This window comes from Hyla sarda, chromosome 2 (genome assembly GCF_029499605.1).
Source record: "Hyla sarda isolate aHylSar1 chromosome 2, aHylSar1.hap1, whole genome shotgun sequence".
In the NCBI taxonomy this organism is placed as follows: domain Eukaryota; kingdom Metazoa; phylum Chordata; class Amphibia; order Anura; family Hylidae; genus Hyla; species Hyla sarda.
Window position 1 is genome coordinate 191,039,312 of NC_079190.1, and position 22,129 is coordinate 191,061,440.

The window sequence follows — 22,129 nt, forward strand, 5'->3', positions numbered from 1 at the left end:
TTAAAAAAAACTTGCAGCACAGGCAACACACTATAGTTAGTAACTATTGGCTAATTTTCTCCAGATGCCATGTGAATGGGCTCCTAGTTGATAGTTACGCCCTCATTTGGCTGTTCTAAAAACAGTTACCTGGACTGGAGCACTGGATGATAGTTGAGTCATGCCTCCGATTCTGGCAGCAGCGCGGGGATCACTAGAACTGATCAATACTGGAGCACTAATTTCCATGGAATGTCTGTTATTCATGGCATGGGAGGATTTGTGCGTCATACTGAGGGCTGTGAACGAGTGTCGTTTCTTGGCATTCTTCTTGATGTTGACATGCCTCTGGTTGGCACTGACAACTCCGGTATTGTTTAGAATAGGACTCTGGGTCACACTGTGTACCATGTTGGCATCAACAGAGACAGGGACCTCATAGCCTGGTGCTGAGGATAAGCTTGTCTTGTCCTTCTCAATGAGTTGTTTGGCTGCCTCGTTCAGCTGAGTGCAGAAGGGGACATTAAGGAGAAAAAAAAAAAGAAAATAAATTAAATGGCTGTAGAGTTGCATCTTGTTGCCTATATTTCTGTCCCATTTTGTGGAAAGTAACAGATGTAAGTTAACAGCTTTTCTGTGGAGTGGAATACAAATGTTTTATTGGCCATACCAGTTAAGAAATCCATTAGACATAAAAGTCAACTATCTTCATTACAATATCATATTAAGAAAACAGATACATGTCCAATAAACCTTACCCAAGATATCATAAAATAATACCAGTGAGAATTAAAAAAAAGTCTATTCACCTTCCTCAGATATTCTCAAGCTTTTAGTACAAAAGTCTCAACAGGTAGAACTTGGTGATACTAGAACCTTAACAGTTGTGGGAGTCAAGGCCACAATAAAACTTTTGCTCAGTTTCTCTTTTGTTTCTTGAACCCTTGTTTTTATAACTTTATATCTGAACAAAGAAAGTCAATTGAATTATAAAATCCACCTAGTCATAAGCAATTTGTGAAACTACTGCAAAAAAGATGACTTGATATCTTTCCTGTCCTATCCGTTTTAGTAAATACATGCATATCCCATGAAGTAATAATTCTGGAACATCTTTTCTTACAGCTCTCTACTGTGTTATTTTTACTAGAAATGTATAACTAAATAGCCAACTGGGTGTTATCAGTTGGAGAAATTCCCCACACTATTTGACACTCTCAGCTTTGATTGGATAGCCTCATTTTAGGGACAGTCCCCCGGCTGGTAACACCCATGTTGACCATTTAATAATATTTTTTTCGTAAATGTATAGAGGAACAGCACAAAGCAGAATCATATGAAAAAGATGTTTCAGAATAGTTTTTCAAAAGAATAATCTACTTTTATCTTAAAAGCTGGTTGGCAGCTGATAAAGACAAGACTACGAGAAGACAAATTATACATGGCAAATTAAACTGCAAAATGTTGTCCATAGGTAATTCGTCTTTTAGGTAAAGAGAAGTGACCGAATCATGGCTGACAGTTGGTTGGGTGAATCAGTATAGATAGTCTATTTATCTCGTGGTTACGGTCAGTTTAACTATAGTGTCACCTAATTATTCTGTTTTCAAGAAGAATTTAGCTTTGAAGGAGATGTCTCATAAAGACAACTGCTTGATAAACAGACTCAACAGACTAATCTTGCCATAAAAGCTGTGCCTCGCAAGACATTACCCCTGCAGCAGCCACAACTTGCAATACATGGATTGGCCAAGCCTGCCAGAGTAACTGGTAGTTTCCTAACCTAGATTTGTAATGTTATGTATTAAAGGGAATGTCTCACCTAGATTTCCATATGATTAGAACCAGATAAGAAACATTTCCTTATTTATAATTTTTTATATTTTCTGATATATATATATATATATATATATATATATATATATATTTGCATTATTATGAGGACTGCCATCTTGCCTAAGCCATTTTAACAGCATTCAGAAAAATACATTACAGCAGGACCAATGGACATAGCAAACTATAGACTGGACCTGCCCCATTTACATGAAATGGGAACATTACTAAGCATTCCCTGTGACCTGTGTAAAAGTCATTCTACAGAGATGGGGAAGCTGACAGCTATTGTGTGTACCTCTGCTAGCTATATACTTTTGTCACCTTTCACTGCATTACTGTCATTAATGAAGGGCACCGCTGGGAAGTAATCTATACAGAACAGGATTAGTTTTAGGCCCAGTGTAGGATTATAGTAAGTAAAAAGTGAAATTCAAAAACAAACACCAAAGAAAAACACCTAAAAAATATGATTAACAGGACTTCATTAAACTTGATTTAAAGCGTACCCATCAGTTCCCAAAAAAAAAAAATTTTTAAATATATCATTCAGTACCTAATCCTGACCATGTACATCTAATTTTTGTGTCTAACACCTTTATTTTTTTTATTACACTATTAATTTAGCTCACTAGTCTGAATTCCTCCCAAAGGGAGGGGACGTGGCCTCACTGTGCAGGTCTCCGCCGCTCCCTCAGTATGCTGTCTGCTCACATCTCCCCTAGCATTAGCAAAACTACAACTCCCAGCTTGTCCTCACTGACAGTAGCGGGACACAAGGTGAAAGTGGGAGGATTTTTCCTCCAGCTTTGAGCCCTGTGCTCACAGCTGTCAATCAAGGAGGTGTGTCCATGACATAGGTGATGACGCATGGACACGTGGACTAGTATGTGTCCAAGCAGGCAGGGGGGCAGTTGTTTGACTGGATTTTTCAGTATGAAATACTGAAAAATTTCTAATGAAAGCAATTGCAAAACCTATTGGTTTTTCATGCTTTACAACATAACACAAGTTTTTATAACTGACAGAGCCCATTTAAACAATAGGTCATTTTCTAATGACATATTTCTTTTAAGGATGCACTCACATCACGTTTTTTACATACGGTTGCCGTTATGTAAAAAAAGTATTAAGTGACATCCCATACAAAAACATACACAACTAGATGTATCCAGTTGTGTATGGTTTTGGTTTTGTCGTAGTCTACTACGGTTTGGGCATGGGACTGTCCACTTTTGGGTTCTTTCTTAATGTTAAAAAAAGTATCCTTTTTTTTATAACATTGCACTCAATGTAAAACGAATTGAGCATTAAAATACATACAGTTGTGTCAGTTTTTTGTTTCCATTTAGGGAAACAAAAAACTGACATGGCAACCGGATGTCAAAAACGAGATGTGAATGTAACCATAGCAACATTTGTAAAAAATTCACAAATATAGTACCCATATTAGATGACTTCCTGCTAATGGTCACCTCATTTGGTGATGGTGTAAGCACCATTGTATGCACATTGAAGACATGTTCCTAAATGATTTCTCCATTATAGTTTGTTGTTTAGAACAGTGGTTCTCAACCTGGGGTACAAGTTCCCCCAGGGGTACTTAGCAGTTCTCCAGGGGGTACTTGAAAAAAAATTAGTAATGGCAGCCACAGCCACTGGTTACTAGTCTGGACCACTTTGAAAGAAATGGTAGGCTGATGTCACTGCACCGAGGAGCGGAGCAGGAGGATAGCAAAGGGGAAGCTTGGGCACTGGGCTGCTGTGGGCAGTAACTACCATCAGCTTTGTTGCTCCACTGCCCCTGCAGACCGGGGACTTACTGCTATGAGTCATAGCAATAGGTCCCCAGACCAGAGAAGCAGTGGAGCACCAAAGCTGGACAGTATGGTGGCCTACAACTATATATGGGGGCAGTTTGGCGGCCTACAGCTATATTTGGGGGCACAAAGGGGGCCCTAACAACTTTATGGGGACAGAAAGCGGGTATTATTACTGTATGTGACAATAAACATGGGGAGTTTGTAAATAGGTGGGTATTGTACTGCAGAAAGGAGCCTAAAATGTTTGTTTGGCTGGTTCTGTGGAGAAGTCTTTATGGGAGAAATCTTAATGGCTGTCTAGGCCAGATAGTGTAGAAAAGAAAAGTGAACAACTTCGGTTAGAGAAGACGTCACCTGCAAATCGGGGAACTGGGGAGATAGGGAGAGGAACAGGGGGCCTGTTATAAAGGAAAGTAAAGCATATGAATTATACTATAATCATTACAAAATGTCTCTAATACGGGGGTACAATTTTTTGGGAATGGGCTGTCAAGGGGTGCTCAGGCAAAAAAGGTTGAGAACCACTGGTTTAGAAGCCAATGTAATGCACAATAATGGCATAAGTGTGTGCTTTGAGGGTGCTGAGTGGGTAAGGTGGCACACAAGAAGAAATGGTTAGGGCACATTATTTAAATGATGAATGCAGCATACAGAAATAATGGATAAAATGTTAAAATGGAAGCAATGTTCTCGGAGCAAAGCCTGACCTGCAGTGCTCTTTACCTACTTGCAATTTCCAGCTTAACTGAGATGAAATGCCAGAGTGTATAAAACACATTGACTGCTTTAAATGCTGCATTTTATCAGTAGATTTTAAAACACTACAGAAGCTTTTGCTGAGCTGAAAAAGCACCCGCACAAAATTACTTATGTGTTATCAGCTAGGTAAAGACTCTCGCTCTTTTGTTGAATCTGGTTACGACACATCTGCAAATTCTTAATACAGACAATACAGACATATATACAACTATCAGCATATGCTTTCCACAATTCAGCATTATGTCCATAACAAATGTCCAGCGGATTTCCATGCAGATAAGTGTCCTATAAATATATAGATGCCGTCATAACTTATAGCAGTTTAACAGATTATTTCTTGTGATTCCTTTGTTATATTCTCAGCATACTCAGCCTGTTTTATGCCTTTTCTCTAGAGGAAGGAGGAGATTATTTCCAATCTCACTGAAAACTAAATTGTGCCATTTTGAATTTTTAGAAATGTCTTTCATACCCCAGAGAACACACTCTTTATCATTGTAATTTCAGGAGTTCTTATTCTAGCAGTGTTATTGTGGCCATACACACAGACATAATCTTTCAAACAATGCTTTAGTAGTCTCTAAACAAGGTGCTAAAGTATTACTAAAGTCAACACCTGAATAATCAGGTGTACGTACACTAACTATTTCCATCACAATGTAATACTAATCTATATTTATATAGTGTCAACATATTCTCAGATAAAATCAGAGAATAACAAACATAAAACTATTCAAACAAGAAAAGAGAGGGTTCTGCTCACAAGTGCTTACAATTAAAGGGGTACTCAAAACATTTTTTTTTGAAAGGGGTACTCCACTGGAAAACATTTTTTTTTTTTAAACAACTGCTGCCAGGAAGTTAAACAGATTTGTAAAATCTTCTTTCCAGTATTTATCAGCTGTTGTATGATCAACTGCTTTAAAATCTTGGCCATAGGAGTCTTACTTCTCTGCAATTTGCTTCCCACTGCTTGTTGTTGTTAGGCTCAGTACCTTTCTAAGACAGACCAAGATGGAACAGAGGAAGTAGGGTGGGTCTTAGCTACTGCTATGTGCAGGAGAGGGGGGAGAGCTTGGGCTGTGTTACTTTATTCTATAAGCCTTTCTCATGCCTCCAGGGACCCTCCTTATCTCTAAAATGTAAAGGCTCCCCCTCTCATCTCAACAGTAGATCCAGCAGAAGTTCAGTCATTTAGTGCTTAGCATAACCCCTTTATTGCCATGCTGCTGTGCTTTGTTTGTCTAGAGAAGTAAAGTAGGAAGTAACTGTGTATGTAACACTGGCAACTAGAGATGCATCGAAAGGGAAATTTTGGGCGGAAACCGAAAATTTAGCCTGTGCTTGGCCGAAAACCGAAACCTGTTGCGGGGTAGCTCCGCGGCCATAATAAAGTTATTGTTTTCACCACAGGGTGCCTCCAGTCGTTTCACCACTTCAACTGCCAGCATGCCCTGACAGCCAATAGATGTCAGGGCAAGCTGGGAGCTGTAGTGGTGAAACAGCTGGAGGCACCCTGTATAGGTGAACTAAGGGCAGAAGTCCCCCCGAGTAGGCATCAGTGACGTTGTGCCTGCTGGGGAAGTCTGCCTGGTAGTGAGCACACTACCAGGCAGACAAAAAGGCATTTATAATATGTAAAAAAAAATAAAAAATTAAAGGCAGGGAGGGGGTTAGGGATAGATGGGCAATAGGCAGGGACGAAAAGAAAAAAAAAAAAGGATGGTGGGAGCTACTCTTTAACCCTTTAAGAACTCTTGAGGTACGCGTACGTCATGACAACCTGGTACTTAAGGACCCATGACGTACGCGTACGTCATGGAGAATTCCGGCCCCTGCCGCGTGCCGGGCGGGGATCGGACCGGGATGCCTGCTGAAATCGTTCAGCAGGCATCCCGTGCAAACGCCCATGGGGGTCATCAGACCCCCCATGTCGGCGATCGCGGCAAATCGCAAGTGAATTAACACTTGCGATTTGCGCGATTCCGGGTCATTACAGATCTATAGTGACCCGGAATATAAGGGGGATCGCGGTTGTCTAAGACACCCACGATCCCCCTGTAGCAATAGGAGTGAGGTGGCAGAGGTGCCACCCCTTCTATCCCTGCTATTGGTGGTCTAGACGCGACCACCAATAGCAGATCGGGGGCGGTGGGGTTAACTTTCGTTTTCCCCGTCCTGCCCACCCACAATAGGCGGGGCAGGACGGGGAAACGACGGGGATCGACGCTGAAGATCCACTTACCAATCCGGGCGGGCGACAGAGGCTGCGGGCGACGGAGATCGGCGGGCGGCGATGACGTGCGGCTGGATCCGACGGAAGCCGGTGAGTTGCCTAGCAACATCTGGAGGGTACAGTTTGAGACCATTATACAGTGGTCTCTAACTGTAGCCCTCCAGATGTTGCAAAACTACAACTCTCAGCATGCCCAGACAGCTGTCTGGGCATGCTGGAATATGTAGTTTTGCAACAGCTGGAGGGCTACAGTTTGAGACCACTATATAGTGGTCCTTAAACTGTAGCCCTCCAGATCTTGCAAAACTACAACTCCTAGCATGCCCAAACAACTGTTTGCTGTCAGGGCATGCTGGAATTTGCAATTTTGCAACAGCTGGAGGACCACAGATTGGAGATCACTTTGCAGTGTTCTCTAAAACTGTAACCCTCCAGATGTTGCAAAACTGCAAATCCCAGCATGTCCAAACAGCAAACAGCTGTCTCGGCATGCTGGGAGTTATAGTTGCGTACCTCCAGCTATTGCATAACTACATCTCTCAGCATGCCCTTCAGCGATCAGTACATGCTGGAAGTTGTAGTTTTGCAACAGCTGGAGGCACACTGGTTGGAAAATACTGAGTTAGGTAACAGAACCTAACTGAAGGTTTTCCTACCAGTGTGTCTCCAGCTGTTGCAAAAGTACAACTTCCAGCATGCACGGTCTGTCAGTACATGCTGGGAGTTGTAGTTTTGAAACAGCTGGAGGTTTTCTCCCCCATGTGAACGTACAGGGTACATTCACACAGGCAGGCTTACAGTAAGTTTCCTGCTTCAAGTTTGGGCTGCGGCAAATTTTTCACCGCAGCGCAAAATCCTAGCGGGAAACTCACCGTAACATGCCAGTGCACTACACTACACTAACACATAATAAAGAGTAAAACACTACATATACACCCCTTACACTGTCTCCCCCCAATAAAAATGAAAACGTATTGTATGGCAGTGTTTCCAAAACGGAGCCTCCAGCTGTTGCAAAACAACAACTCCCAGCATTTCCGGACAGCCACTGACTGTCCAGGCATGCTGGGAATTTAGCAACAGCTGGAGGAACCCTGTTTGGGAATCACTGGCGTAGAATACCCCTATGTCCACCCCTATGCAATCCCTAATTTAGTCCTCAAATGCGCATAGCGCTCTCTCACTTTGGAGCCCTGTCGTATTTCAAGGAAACAGTTTAGGGCCACATATGGGGTATCTCCGTACTCGGGAGAAATTGCACTACAAATTTTGGGGAGCTTTTTCTCCTTTTACCCCTTATGAAAAGGAAAAGTTGGGGTCTACACCAGCTTGTTAGTGTAAAAAAATAAAAAAATGTTACACTAACATGCTGGTGTTGCCCCATACTTTTTATTTTCACAAGCGTTAAAAGGAAAAAAAGACCCCCAAAATTTGTAACGCAATTTCTCCTGAGTACAGAAATACCCCATATGTGGGCGTTAAGTGCTCTGCAGGTGCACAACAAGGCTCAGGAGTGAGAGCGCACCATGTACATTTGAGGTCTAAATTGGTGATTTGCACAGGGGTGGCCGATTTTTGTAATAGAAGTCAGGGGCCATGTGCGTTTACAAAGCCCCCTGTGGTGCCAGAACAGTGGACCCACCCCCCACATGTGACCCCATTTTGGAAACTACACCCCTCACGTAATGTAATAAGGGGTACAGTGAGCATTTACACCCCACAGGTGTCTGGCAGATTTTTGGAAAAGTGGTCTGTGAAAATGAAAAATTTAATTTTTCATTTGCACAGCCCACTGTTCCAAAGATCTGTCAAATGCCTGTGGTGTGTAAATACTCACTGCACCCCTTATTAAATTTTGTGAGGGATGTAGTTTCCAAAATAGGGTCACATGTGGGGGGGGAGGTCCACTGTTCTGGCACCACGGGGGGCTTTGTAAACGAACATGGCCCCTGACTTCTATTCCAAATTTTTTTTCTCCCAAAACCTCAATGGCGCTCCTTCTCTTCTGAGCATTGTTGTTCGCCCGCAGAGCACTTGACGTCCACACATGGGGTATTTCCATACTCAGAAGAGATGGGGTTTCAAATTTTGGGGGGCATTTTGTCCTATTACCCCTTGTAAAAATTTTAAATTTGAGGGAAAACTAGCATTTTTGTGAAAAAAAAATAAATAAATTTACACATCCAACTTTCACGAAAAGTCGTCAAACACCTGTGGGGTGTTAAGGCTCACTGGGACCCTTGTTACGTGCCTTGAAGGGTGTAGTTTCCAAAATAGTATGCCATGTGTTTTTTTTTTGCTGTCCTGGAACCATAGTGGCTTCCTAAATGGGACATGCCCCTCAAAAACCATTTCAGCAAATTTTGCTTTTCAAAAGCCAAATGGGACTGCTTCTTTTCTGAGCATTGTAGTTTGCCTGCAAAGCATTTTACGTCCTAACATGGGGTATTTCCATACTCAGAAGAGATGGGGTTACAAATTTTGGGGGTCATTTTGTCCTATTATCCCTTGTAATAATTTTAAATTTGAGGGAAAACTAGCATTTTAGTGAAAATAAAAAAAAATCATTTTCACATCCAACTTTAACGAAAAGTCGTCAAACACCTGTGGGGTGTTAAGGCTCACTGGACTCCTTGTTACGTGCCTTGAGGGGTGTAGTTTCCAAAATAATATGCCATGTGGTTTTTTTTTTTTTTGCTGTTCTGGCACCATAGCGGCTTCCGAAATGTGACATGCCCCCCAAAAACCATTTCAGAAAAACTCACTCTCCAAAATCCCACTGTCGCTCCTTCCCTTTTGAGCCCTCTACTGCGCCCGCCGAACACTTGACATACACATATGAGGTATTTTCTTACTCGAGAGGAATTGGGTTACACATTTTAGGAAGATTTTTCTCCTTTTACCCCTTGTAAAAATTCAATAACTGGGTCTGCAAGAACATGCCAGTGTAAAAAATGAAGATTTTGAATTTTCTCCTTCAATTTGCTGCTATTCCTGTGAAACACCTAAAGGGTTAAAAAAAAACTTTTGAATGTCATTTTGAATACTTTGAGGGGTGCAGTTTTTATAATGGGGTCAATTCTAATAAGAAGGCCCTTCAAATCCACTTCAAAACAGAACTGGTCCCTGAAAAATGTTGATTTTGAAAATGTTGTGAAAAATTGGAAAATTGCTGCTATACTTTGATGTCTTCCAAAAGTAAAAACATGTCAACTTTATGATGCAAACATAAAGTAGACATATTGTATTTGTGAATCAATATATAATTTATTTGGAATATTCATTTTCCTTATAAGCAGAGAGCTTCAAAGTTAAAAAAATGCAAAATGTTCAATTTTTTCATAAAATTTTGGAATTTTTCACCAAGAAATGATGCAAGTATCGACAAAATGTTACCACTAACATAAAGTAGAATATGTCACGAAAAAGCAATCTCGGAATCAGAATGAAAGGTAAAAGCATCCCAGAGTTATTAATGTTTAAAGTGACAGTGGTCAGATGTGCAAAAAATGGCCGTGTCCTACAGTGAAAATTGGCTGGGTCCTTAAGGGGTTAATGCCAGACATCACATGGGTCAGTGATGTCCGGCATTAGCAAGTAGCCCGGGGGCATTGGAGAGGGTATAATATGAAAGCCACGCCCCTATTTTAGGCCACGCCCGCCAAAATTATCGTCAGGAAATCCCCGTAGCCAAAAAGGCTGAAAGGGGCATTTTCGGCAGATAATCTTCGGCAGACGAAATTTTGGTGTATCCCTACTGGCAACACAGCTCAGATCTACCCCCTCTCCCCCCGATCTAAAATGTTGCGAATGTGAAAAAGCTGTGTACCATGGAGGGAGCTCTCAAGGGCTCAAAAACAACAGTAAGGGCACTAAAATCACCTTGTCACCATTCTGAAGGGTTAATATAACATAGCCATGATGTTTTTAAAATTCTTTTAAAATGGCAAGTACATTTTTAAAACTCCTATTGTACCGTATGTTTGCTTGGCTACCTATTTCAAGAACTAGCACAATAAGTATAATTGATATTAACTATTCTTTATTCTACTATCTTATTTTACTATAGATTACAATCAAAGGTCAAATTCTGAGTAATGAATATATAGCTGCTGAAAAAAAAATTCTTCACTATTCTTAGCCTGAACACTATTTCTCCTTTCCTTACCACACACATCAATGCTTGCTATAGCATGCTTTTTTTTCAATAGGAAGCAGCTATTAATCCCTTAAGGACTCTTTTTTATGCCCTTACTCACCTTAAGGACTGAGCCCTTTTTTGCAATCCTGACCACTGTCACTTTATGCATTAATAACTCTGGAATGCTTTTACCGATTATTCTGATTCCGAGATTGTTTTTTCATGACATATTCTACTTTAACATAGCGGTAAATTTTTGTTGTTACTTGCATCCTTTCTTGGTGAAAAATCACCAAATTACTTGAAAATTTAGAAAATGTTTCTTTTTTCTAACTTTGAAAGCTCTGTCTACTTTATGTTGGCATCATAAAATTGACCTATTTTTACTTTTTGAAGACATTAGAGAGCTTCAAAGTATAGCAGCAATTTTCAAAATTTTCATGAAAATTTCAAAATCTGAATTTTTCAGGGGACAGTTAAGTTTGAACTGGATTTGAGGGGTCTTTCTGTGAGAAATACCCCATAAATGACCCCAGTATAGAAACTACACCCTTTTAGGTGTTTCACAAGAATTGCAGCAAAATGGAGGAGAAAAATCTAAATCTGCGTTTTTTACACTAACATGTTCTTGTAGCCCCATTTTTTTCATTTTTAAAAGTAGTAAAAGGAGAAAAAGCCCCCCAAAATTTGTAGCCCAATTTCTCTCGAGTACGTAAATACCTCATATGTTGACAAAAAGTGCTCTGCGGGCTCTCAACATGGCTCAAGAGGGAAAGAGCAACTGCAGAATTTTTGAAAAATTTAGCTGTTATGGTTTTTGGGGGCCATGTTGCATTTAGGAAGCCCCCATGGCGCCAGAACAGCAAAAAAACAAAACAAAACACATGGCATACTATTTTGGAAACTACACCCCTCAAGGAACGTAACAAGGGGTATAGTGAGCCTTAACACCCCACAGGTGTTTGACGACTTTGCGTTGAATTGCACTTGAAAATAGAAAATTTTATTTTTAACACTAAAATGATGGTGTTACCTCAAATTCTTCCTTTTCACAAGGAATAATAGGAGAAAATGGACACCAAAATTTAAAGCCCAATCTCTCCAGATTAAGAAAACGCCCCATATGTGGACATTAAGTGCTCAGATGAGAAGGAGCAAAATTTGGCTTTTTGAAATTTGCTGAAATGGTTTTTGGGGGGCATGTTGCATTTAGAAAGTCCCCAGGGTGCCAGAACCGCAAAAATCCCCCCACATGGCATACTATTTTGGAGACTACACCCCTCAAGGAACATAACAAGAGGTATAGTGAGCCTTAACACCCCACAGGTGTTTGACGACTTTGCGTTGAAATTGGACGTGAAAATGGAAAATTAGATTTTTAACACTAAAACTATGGTGTTACTCCAAATTTTTAATTTTCACATGGTGTAATAGGAGAAAATGGACCCCACAAATTGAAGCTCAATTTCTCCCGGTTAAGAAAATGCCCCATAAGTGCTCTGCTGGCACACTACAGGTCTCAGAACAGAAGGAGCGCCATTGGACTTTTGGAGATAGAATTTTGCTGGAATTTTTCTTTTCACGGACCACTGTTCAAAAAAAATCTGTCAGACACCTGTGGGATGTGAATGCTCACTGCACCCGTTATTACATTCCGTGAGGGGTGTAGTTTCCAAAATGGGGTCACATATGGGGGGATTCCACTGTTACATAGTTAGAACAGTTGAAAAAGACATACGTCCATCAAGTTCAACCAGGGAATTGAAGGGTAGGGGTGTTCTGGCACCATGGGGGCTTTGTAAATGTACTTGGCCTTCAATTTCAGACACATTATCTCTCCAAAAGCCCAATGGCGCTCCTTCTCTTCTGAGCATTGTAGTTCGCCCGCAGACACTTTATGTCCACACATGGGGTATTTATATACTCAGAAAAAATGGGGGTACACATTTTGGGGGGCTTTTTTCCTATTACCCCTTGTAAAAATGAAAAATTTGGGATAACACCAGAATTAAGGCTCACTATACACCTTGTTACATTTCGTGAGGGGTGTAGTTTCCAAAATGGGGTCACATGTGGGTATTTATTTTTTTGCATTTATGTCAGAACCGCTGTAAAATCAGCCACCCCTGTGCAAATCACCAATTTAGGCCTCAAATGTACATAGTGCGCTCTCACTCCTGTGCCTTGTTGTGCGCACGCCGAGCATTTTACGTCCACATATGGGGTATTTCCGTACTCAGGAGAAATTGCCTTACAAATTTTGGGGGTCTTTTTTTCCTTTCCCTTCTTGTGAAAATGAAAAGCATGGGCCAACACCAGAATTTAAGTGTAAACATTTTTATTTCTTTTTTTTACACTAACAGGCTGGTGTAGACCCCTACTTTACCTTTTCATAAGGGGTAAAAGGAGAAAAAAAAATGTGTTGGGTAATTTTTCCCGAGTACGGAAATACCCCATATGTGGCCCTACACTGTTGCCTTGAAATACGACAGGGCTCCAGAGTGAGAGAGCGCCATGCGCATTTGAGGCCTAAATTAGATATTTGCATAGAGATGGACCCAGATGCAAGAGTTAGACTTGCCTCGGATACCAAAATTACCCTGCCTGAGGAAGCGGGTGACCGTGAAACGCTTTGCATTATGGGAAATAAATCCTTATAACTTCTAATCTGGTCTCAGCGCTTCCATTGATCCCGTTTTGCTACCTGGAGATTGCTTGTTTTTATCGAGATTTTATTTCAGCGGGACGAAGCTGCAGAGACCCTTTGATGATACGCCCTGTTCCATTGTTGTACTTGGTTGGAGTACAACTTCATGTGGTAAGCGCAATTCACACTTAGCGTTACCAACTCACCTTTGGTGTTACACTATGGAGCGCATCCGTTTGTGCTTTTTTATTTCAAAATTACCCTGCGGCAGTGTTTCCCAAACAGGGTGCCTCCAGCTGATGCAAAACTCCCAGAATGCCTGGACAGCCAATGGCTGTCCAGCAATACTGGGAGTTGTTGTTTTGCAACAGCTGGAGGCTGCGTTTTAGAAACCGTGCTGTACCAGAGGTTTCTCATTTTAATTTTAATTGGGGGGGGGGGGGGTAACTGTGTGGGGGTATGTGTATATGTAGTGTTTTACCCTTTATTTTGTGTAAGTGTAGTGTAGTGTAGTGTTTTTAGGGTACATTCAGACTTCCGGGAGATTACAGCGAGTTTCTCGCTGGGAGTTTAAGCTGCAGCGGAAAATTTCCAGCATCTCTAACTCTCAGCGAGAGACTAACTGTAAACCCCGCCCGTGTGAATGTACCCTATACATTTCCATGGGGGGGGGGGGGGCAAACCTCCAGCTGTTGAAAAACTACAGCTCCCAGCATGCCCTTTGGCTGTCCGTGCATGCTGAGGGTTGTGGTTATGCAACAGCTGGAGGCACACTGGTTGCAAAACACTGAGTAAGGTTGGGAAACATTGTCTGTTTCCTAACTCAGTGTTTCCCAACCAGTGTTCCTCCAGCTGTTGCAAAACTACAACTCCCAGCATGCATGGTCTGTCAGTGCATGCTGGGAGTTATAGTTTTGCAACAGCTGGAGGCACACTGGTTGGGAAACACTGAGTTAGGAAACAGACAATGTTTCCCAACCAGTGTGCCTCCAGACTGCCGACGGGCATGCTGGGAGTTGTAGTTTTGTAACATCTGGAAGAGCACAGTTTGGAGACCACTATACAGTGGTGCCCAAACGGTAGCACTCCAGATGTTGCAGAACTACAACTCCCAGCATGCTGGACAGTCTCAGCATGCTGGAAGTTGTAGTTTTGCAACATCTGGGGGTCTTTAGCTTAGAGACCACTTAGGGAACACTCCAAACTGTGCTCTTCCAGATGTTGCAAAACTACAACTCCCAGCATGCTGAGACTGTCCACCTCGCCGCCATCTTCCCCCGCTCTGCCCCGACATCCCGACATCCCAGCCCTGCCCTGTGATTCGCCAATCAGTCCGCCGATCGGCCAATTTCACCTCCCTTAGGATGATTGGGGCTTTCACTGACAGCTCCGATCATCACTATTTTCCGGGCGATAGGGTCATCAGAGACCCGATCAGCCCGGAATTGCGCAAATCGATCGATCTGAATTGAGCGGCAATTTGCGCCAATCGCTGACATGGGGGGTCTCAGGACCCCCCCAGGCATTTGCACGGGATGCCTGCGGAATGATTTCAGCAGGCATCCCGGTCCGGTCCCCGTCCAGTGAGCTGCGATGACCGGAAACACTCAGGGCGTACAGGATGCAGGATCGGGGATACAGGGCGTATGCATACGCCCTGCGTCCCGAAGAGGTTAAAATATCTTATAGCCATTAGAACAAGGGGACCGTTGGGAAGCCTTAATGCACATTAAACTGTTGGCCAAATAGACCGATAGTGGCAGATACTGCAAGAGTTTTTTGTTGTTGTTTTTGTAATTTTTTTTTTTTAATCTTAAAGGGGAACTTCGGTGGAAACAGGTGGAAAACAAATGTTTTCAAATCAACTGGTGCCAGAAATGTAAACAGATTTGTAAATTACTTCTATTTTTAAAATCTGAAGATTTCCAGTACTTATCAGCTGCTTTATGCTCCAGAGAAAATTGTGAAGTTCTTTTCCGTTTGACCACAGTGCTCTCTGTTGACACCTCTTTCCATGTCAGGAACTGTCAAGGATTAGAAGCATATCCCCATAGAGAACCTCCCCTGCTCTGGACAGTTCCTGACACGGACAGAGGTGTCAGCAGAGAGCACCGTGGTCAGCCTGGAAAGGCTTCACAAATTTCTCTAAGTACTGGAAGGGTTTAGATTTTTTAATAGAAGTAATTTACAAATCTGTTCAACTTTATGGCACCAGTTGATATGAAAACACTTTTTTTTTCCACCATAGTTCCCCTTTAAGTGTATGTCCAGCTCAGGTTACAACTGGATCTACTGATAAACCTTGTGAAAACATGAAATCATTTGGTTTTCACAATACACTTTTAGCACTTTTTTATTTATTTTCCCCATTACATTTCTTAAGAATGCAGAAAAGAAAAAAGATTAAAAAAAAAAAAATCCTATTTCGAGAGTACATGGCCCAGCTAAATGTTGTGTATGTGCCCTTCAAACTGGTGTTATACAAACCATTTAGATTTATTGTGCACTTTCACTACATCTTTAATTCTAAGAAAACTGATCTTTTGTGGATCAATAAAATCCCTTTCACATGGAGGGGTGATTTATGATCCCACACACACTGTTTTCATGTTTTATATTGATCTCAGATAACCCGAGTCTCCAGAAAGGCTGTGCATTATTGCATGTCTGAAATCTTCCTAGTGTAAAAGCTGATACACCCAACCTTACAAGTATACGACAAGGGGAATTACTGTAGGGTGACATCTCACAGCTGGTGACAGCAAATAGCACAATTCTATTCAGCTATTTCTTATCTTGAGAGATGTAGGCTATATATATTAAAACCTACCTCCACTTAATATCATAACATACAGGTGTGACCACAGTTAACTGGGCTATGCTCACCTAATAAGGCTGCGATCACTGCTTAACCCCGCACTTCTCTTTACTGAGGCCATTGCTGTACATGTAAAAATAGGTTAATAATCATCAACTCTGCTTAGGACGGAACCCACTGACTCTGTTAGGCATAATATTTCACCTAATATAGAAAAGTCTTCTACTTACCTCAAGTCACCAGCTGCTTTGCTACCCTATGTGTTTTGTTTTTTTACTCCATTTATCTATTTCTTTAATTGTTTTTGTGTACTCCTCACAGTGATTTGTCCTTTTATTAATTGAGCAATGGCCTTATATCATAGTGATATGCAATTAAGGCCTAGCCTGAGACAAGCACCAGCTGTATTTAAAGACATATATATAATCTTGCCAAATTTAAAAGATTTTTTATTTTTTTTTGGGGGGTGGGGGGCGGGTGTTTTTTTTTTCTCACTGATATCTTTTTCATGTGGAGTTCAGTGTGTGATTCGAGAAATTTTAAGGTTTTAAAATATGCTGCAAGTGTCCGCTGGGTGTTACTCATCAAGCTAATGCCCACCCCTACCCCTCATAAGCCAGCCCTGCCCAGCACAGCCCTCTTATATTCATTTGACAATACCTTTGCTGTCCAATATAATTATTCCAGGCAAAATAAAAAGCTAAATATGAATTAGTACTTAAATGGAAACCTGTAGAATGACCAAAGCAAAGAAAAACAGCTTTGCTGTCTGTAAATGGCAATTCATTTCTAGCTATTGATATCTTGCTGTAGGCAACAATGCTTATTCCTTATTCATTCACTGCTTTCAATCCCCTTTTAGGAAAACAAAGCTAACAAGCAAGGTAACTAAACTTTCTAATATAATCAACAAGGCTACTGTATGTATATATCCCAAATAAGTTGTCCATCAGTAGTATACTTCAGAATTTCTTGATGTAGATCTATCTTTGGAAGGCCCTTGACATATACAACGGTATGGCAATCTTGATGTCTTCAAGACTCGTAGGTCTACATAAGTGATAGTAGGGAAGATCAATTTGTGAATATTTTACACCTGCTCGAAAAGCTGTTTCTTTAGGCCAAGTTTAAAGCTGTGGCTGTTGGGTATAGGTCTAAGGTTCCGGGGTAATGTATTTAAGAGAAATGGTGCAGCATGAGCAAAGACTGGGAGAGAAGATGTCAGTTTTAGATCATTATCAGAGCATAGAACAAGTATAGGATTGTAGACAAAGATCAGGGAAGAGTTGTGGAAAGGTGCAGCACTGTGGAGAGCTTTGTGGGTGAGAGTGAGGGTTTATATTGCATTCTGAGCTGAATGGGTAACCAGTGTAGTGACTGGCACTGGAGGGAGGCAAGATGAGTCTGGCTGCAGTACAGTGGTCCTTCAACATACGATGGTAATCCGTTCCAAATGGACCATCGTTTGTTGAAACGATCGTATGTTGAGGGATCCGTGCAATGTAAAGTATAGGACAGTGGTCTACAACCTGCGGACCTCCAGATGTTGCAAAACTACAACACCCAGCATGCCCGGACAGCCAATGGCTGTTCCATGCCCGGACAGCCAACGGCTGTTCCAGATGCCGCCGTTACCGGCCCGGAGGGTGTGCTTTGCGGTGTACGAGTGACTGAAGTGCATGCAGAGTTTCCTTCCCATTGTTAGAATGTCTTGCAGATGGGGGGAACACTTCAGGAACCGCTTGACAACCAGATTGAACACGTGTGCCATGCAGGGCGCATGTCTCAGGTTTCCTTGTCGCAGCGCCCCCTGACAAACTCTACAACTAATTTACTAACTGTTTTCTACCCATACTAATCTATCTGTGGCTAATATTATTAACCTTTTATTGTATCATGATAATTTCTATGTTATCTTATATTTAAATTGCTGCTTTTTTGCTGCATTTTACAACAAGTGTATGATAGCACCTTGTGGATCCTCCTGTGGCTTCTTTCTAATCCCTGATCAGCCCTGATCAGTCTGGAAATATGGCCGTACATTTCACATGATATGATAGTTCCGGCGGGCGCTAGGACTGATCGGAAATGCGCAATCTCATAGATGGCAATGCATTTCCGAGCGGAATCCGCAGAAAGAGTAGACATGACTGTTCTTTCTGCTGACAGTGGTATAGGAAATTCTGGAGCAGAAACATCTGCTGCAGAAGTTCCCGCCATGCGCACAGTGCAGCAAAATCCTATTAAAATCAATGGGACTTTGCTGCAGTGTAATTTCTGAGCGGAATATTCCTGCGCAATTCCGCTCGGAAATTCAGGTGTGTGAACATAGGCCCTCATTTACTTAAAAAATCGGGTTGTAAGTCTATCTTGCTTTCTTACCCGACTGCTTTTTTCCCCTGGTATTTATTATTATGTCGCATCCTGTTTGTCGCACGTGGGTTTTGTTGGTTTTGGTTTCCAACTCCTCTGAGTTGTCGGGAACAAATCCCCAACAATTCAACAAATTCGGGTTGGAAACCTTTATAAATACGTGGGAAAGCTCAGAAATGTCGGGTTTTGCCCCTTTTTCGGGTTTGGGAGAATCCACATCGGGTCCGTCAGGAAAAAATGTTGCATCGTGTTGCAGATTGGCGCACGATGTCTGCGACATGTCACAGACAAAGATGCGCCAAAAAAACCTGACAAAACAAGTCGGGTTTAGAATAGTAAATGAGGGCCATAGTCTCGGTGTTCCTTCTGGAAAAGTGTAAAGACAGGTACTGCCTCTGTCTCACATAAGGGCTCAGACATAAGCTTCTCCATGACTGATAATGCTAGGCCCAACATTTGCTTATAAGTTAGGGGTTTTCACTTTAGAATAAACTGTGTCTTTCTTTGCATGAACAAAACATCTAAAATATCTTAGTTGCACCATAGTGTCTACAGAGAAATTACGGCTATTAAAATATGTTGTTTTCTGTGTTGCAATCTTTTTTATGTTCAGTAGTTAGTCATTTTCTGGCATGTTTGATTTGAAGTCCTGCACTGAGCAAATTCCTTTCTATTTCAAAGCTGGCAATGATTTCATCTGTATCATGGGAATGAAAGAATGTTTCATACCGGAACAGCATGGGCTGAAAAATATGTGTCATCAGTCACCAGAAAAGTAACACAAATGAAAAAGCACGCAGAGCCATCAAAATCTAGACCAAGGAAGTGATACATCCAATTATGTCCATTAATCAGACAACACATTGCCCGTCGATCATACACACAAAGTTGTGCTTATAGCTGTAACATAAACTGTAAACCGAAGGGTACCGTACTAAAAAGAATGATTCTATATGGCCTCTTAATGTCTGAAAATCATATCTAATAACAAGGAACTGTAAGTTCTACCAAACCAGATTGGTGGAAAATTGGATTACTATTTTATTCAGTTTATATACGTAAATTGCCAATTCAACTACACATTACCTTTTCATGACACATTCTTAAAGAAAAAAAATAGAATAATAATAATAAAAAAAACAAAAACTAAAAAGTAAAAAAGACTGCCATTACTGCCTCAATTTTGTACCAAATTATCAGCTATTTTTATTTCTACCCCACAATCTTGGTTTTAAGATAATGGTCTGCACAAGGAGCCTTCTTCTGCTGCTCTATCTGCGATGATGGTAATGATGGATGATAATTGTTAGGCTTTGTTATGGCAACATGGGATGGTGTGAGGTAACTCTTGGGCCAGTAGACTGCTGCATGTCTGATGGATAATAGTTGGGGTTCCTTTGGTGTTAATGGTGCAATGACATAGCCAGACACGAGTTAACAAAATATCTCTCTTGAGAAAGCTTCTTTTTCCTTTAGATAGGTGTCAAAAGAATCACTGGGATGATTAAGGTCTATTCACATGGTGGAATTTTGCTTGCAGAATTCCTATTACTTATAGATCACTGTGGTGGTCCAAAAAAACACCTATTGCCCATATATAAAAACCTTGTACTTTATTAATTGCTTCACACTTAGAACGAACAGATTAAAATTCAAGTGCCAATCTCTCCATATAGTAGCACAATAGGTGCCAACCTGGCTACCTGAAACTAATTATATGAATGTTGCATGCACCTGCAGTGTGCACTGCGAATGGAGACAGCACTATGTTTAAAATCAGTTTTCAGCCCCCCTCAACATGTTTCTCTGCAAGACGCAGCTTTGTTAAGAGGACAACGGTCACTGAGTTAAGAACGCCAAGTCAGGGGTTTATAAAACCTCCCTCCATGACATCATCAGGCCGGATCTGCCGACAGCACATTGGCTGATATGCTATCGTGCCTTTCACTGCACTATCCTTTCAGATTGACAGGGCAAGCCACCTATCATTATACTATCCTTCTATATTGATGTTCTAATCCACCTATCATTGTGCTGACACATTGGCCAATCAGCAACGATTGTCAGCAAGGAGAATGTGATAGGTCCAGCTTCATACACGTATCTGCGCTGTGACCTCTGCGCCAGCACTTCTGTTTACATTTGCTTCTCCCTTCGCTGGTGCGCAGTGACACCTGCGCAAACACTTAGGCTGCATTCACACCACGTTTTTGCAATACAGTTCCCGTATACGTTTTCAATGTGAAAACCGTACGGAACCATATTGAAAACCGTATGCATTGATTCTCCATTGAAAACCGTATGCCAAAAGATGCATCAGGTTGTGTCTGTTTTGCACCTCATACGGTTCTGTACAGTTTTTTACCTGTACCCAAAACCGTAGTTTACCACGGTTTTTGGCCCGGGTGAAAAACTGCATTAAACCGTATACGTTTTTTTTTTTAACATGGGAGTCAATGGGAACCGTACGTGCATACGGTTCCATCCGGTTTTCACCATACGGTTTTTGACTTTGCACAGTTTTTTTTCTTGGAATTTCAATCAAACAAGTGAAACTTTATTCAAAATGGAGTGAAAAGTTAAAAACGTATACGTTTTTTTTTTTTCTTACAAAATGGGTGCAACCAGACATCATTTTGCAAACTGTATATGGGTTGAAATTTGTACGCACGTTTTGATACAGTTTAGTCAGGTTTTGAGGAATCCGTTTTTCATCAAAAACCTGATACGGGAACTGTATTGCAAAAACGTGGTGTGAATGCAGCCTTAGCCTGAGGGAAGCGTTTGCTGTTACATAGATGCGCAGAGTCTCCTGCATCTATGTAATCAAACGCATCTATGTAACAGCAAACGCTTCCCTCAGGTTAAGTGTTCGCACAGGTGTCACTGCGCACCAGAGAAGGGAGAAGCGAATGTAAACAGAAGTGCTGGCGCAGAGGTCACAGCGCAGATACGTGTATGAAGCTGGACCTATCACATTCTCCTTGCTGGCAATCGTTGCTGATTGGCCAATGTGTCAGCACAATGATAGGTGGATTAGAACATCAATATAGAAGGATAGTATAATGATAGGTGGCTTGCCCTGTCAATCTGAAAGGATAGTGCAGTGAAAGGCACGATAGCATACCAGCCAATGTGCTGTCGGCAGATCCGGCCTGATGATGTCATGGAGGGAGGTTTTATAAACCCCCGACTTGGCGTTCTTAACTCAGTGACCGTTGTCCTCTTGACAAAGCTGCATCTTGCAGCGAAACATATTGAGGGGGGCTGAAAACTGATTTTAAACATAGTGCTGTCTCCATTCGCAGTGCACACTGCAGGTGCATGCAACATTCATATAATTACATAGTTACATAGTTACATAGTTAGTATGGTTGAAAAAAGACATACGTCCATCAAGTCCAACCAGGGGATTGAAGGGAAGGATGTAAGGGGATAAGGGAAAGGGATGTAGTTTTATAATTCTGCATAAGCATTAATGTTATTTTGTTCCAGGAATGTATCTAACCCTGCTTTAAAG

At 41.5% G+C, this 22,129-nt stretch overlaps 1 protein-coding gene across 3 annotated transcripts in view; it reads right to left on the bottom strand.

Moving 5' to 3' along the window:
- Nucleotides 1-22,129, bottom strand: part of SH3RF3 (SH3 domain containing ring finger 3) — a 572,673-nt gene that overhangs the window by 172,664 nt on the left and 377,880 nt on the right. For 2 of the 3 annotated variants that reach the window (XM_056556016.1, XM_056556015.1), the window contains one exon: nucleotides 130-483. The exons of the other annotated variant lie outside the window; for it this stretch is intronic. In XM_056556016.1, coding sequence (XP_056411991.1) covers nucleotides 130-483 — 354 coding nt within the window. The remainder of the gene's footprint in view (nucleotides 1-129; nucleotides 484-22,129) is intronic. 3 annotated transcript variants of the gene reach the window in all.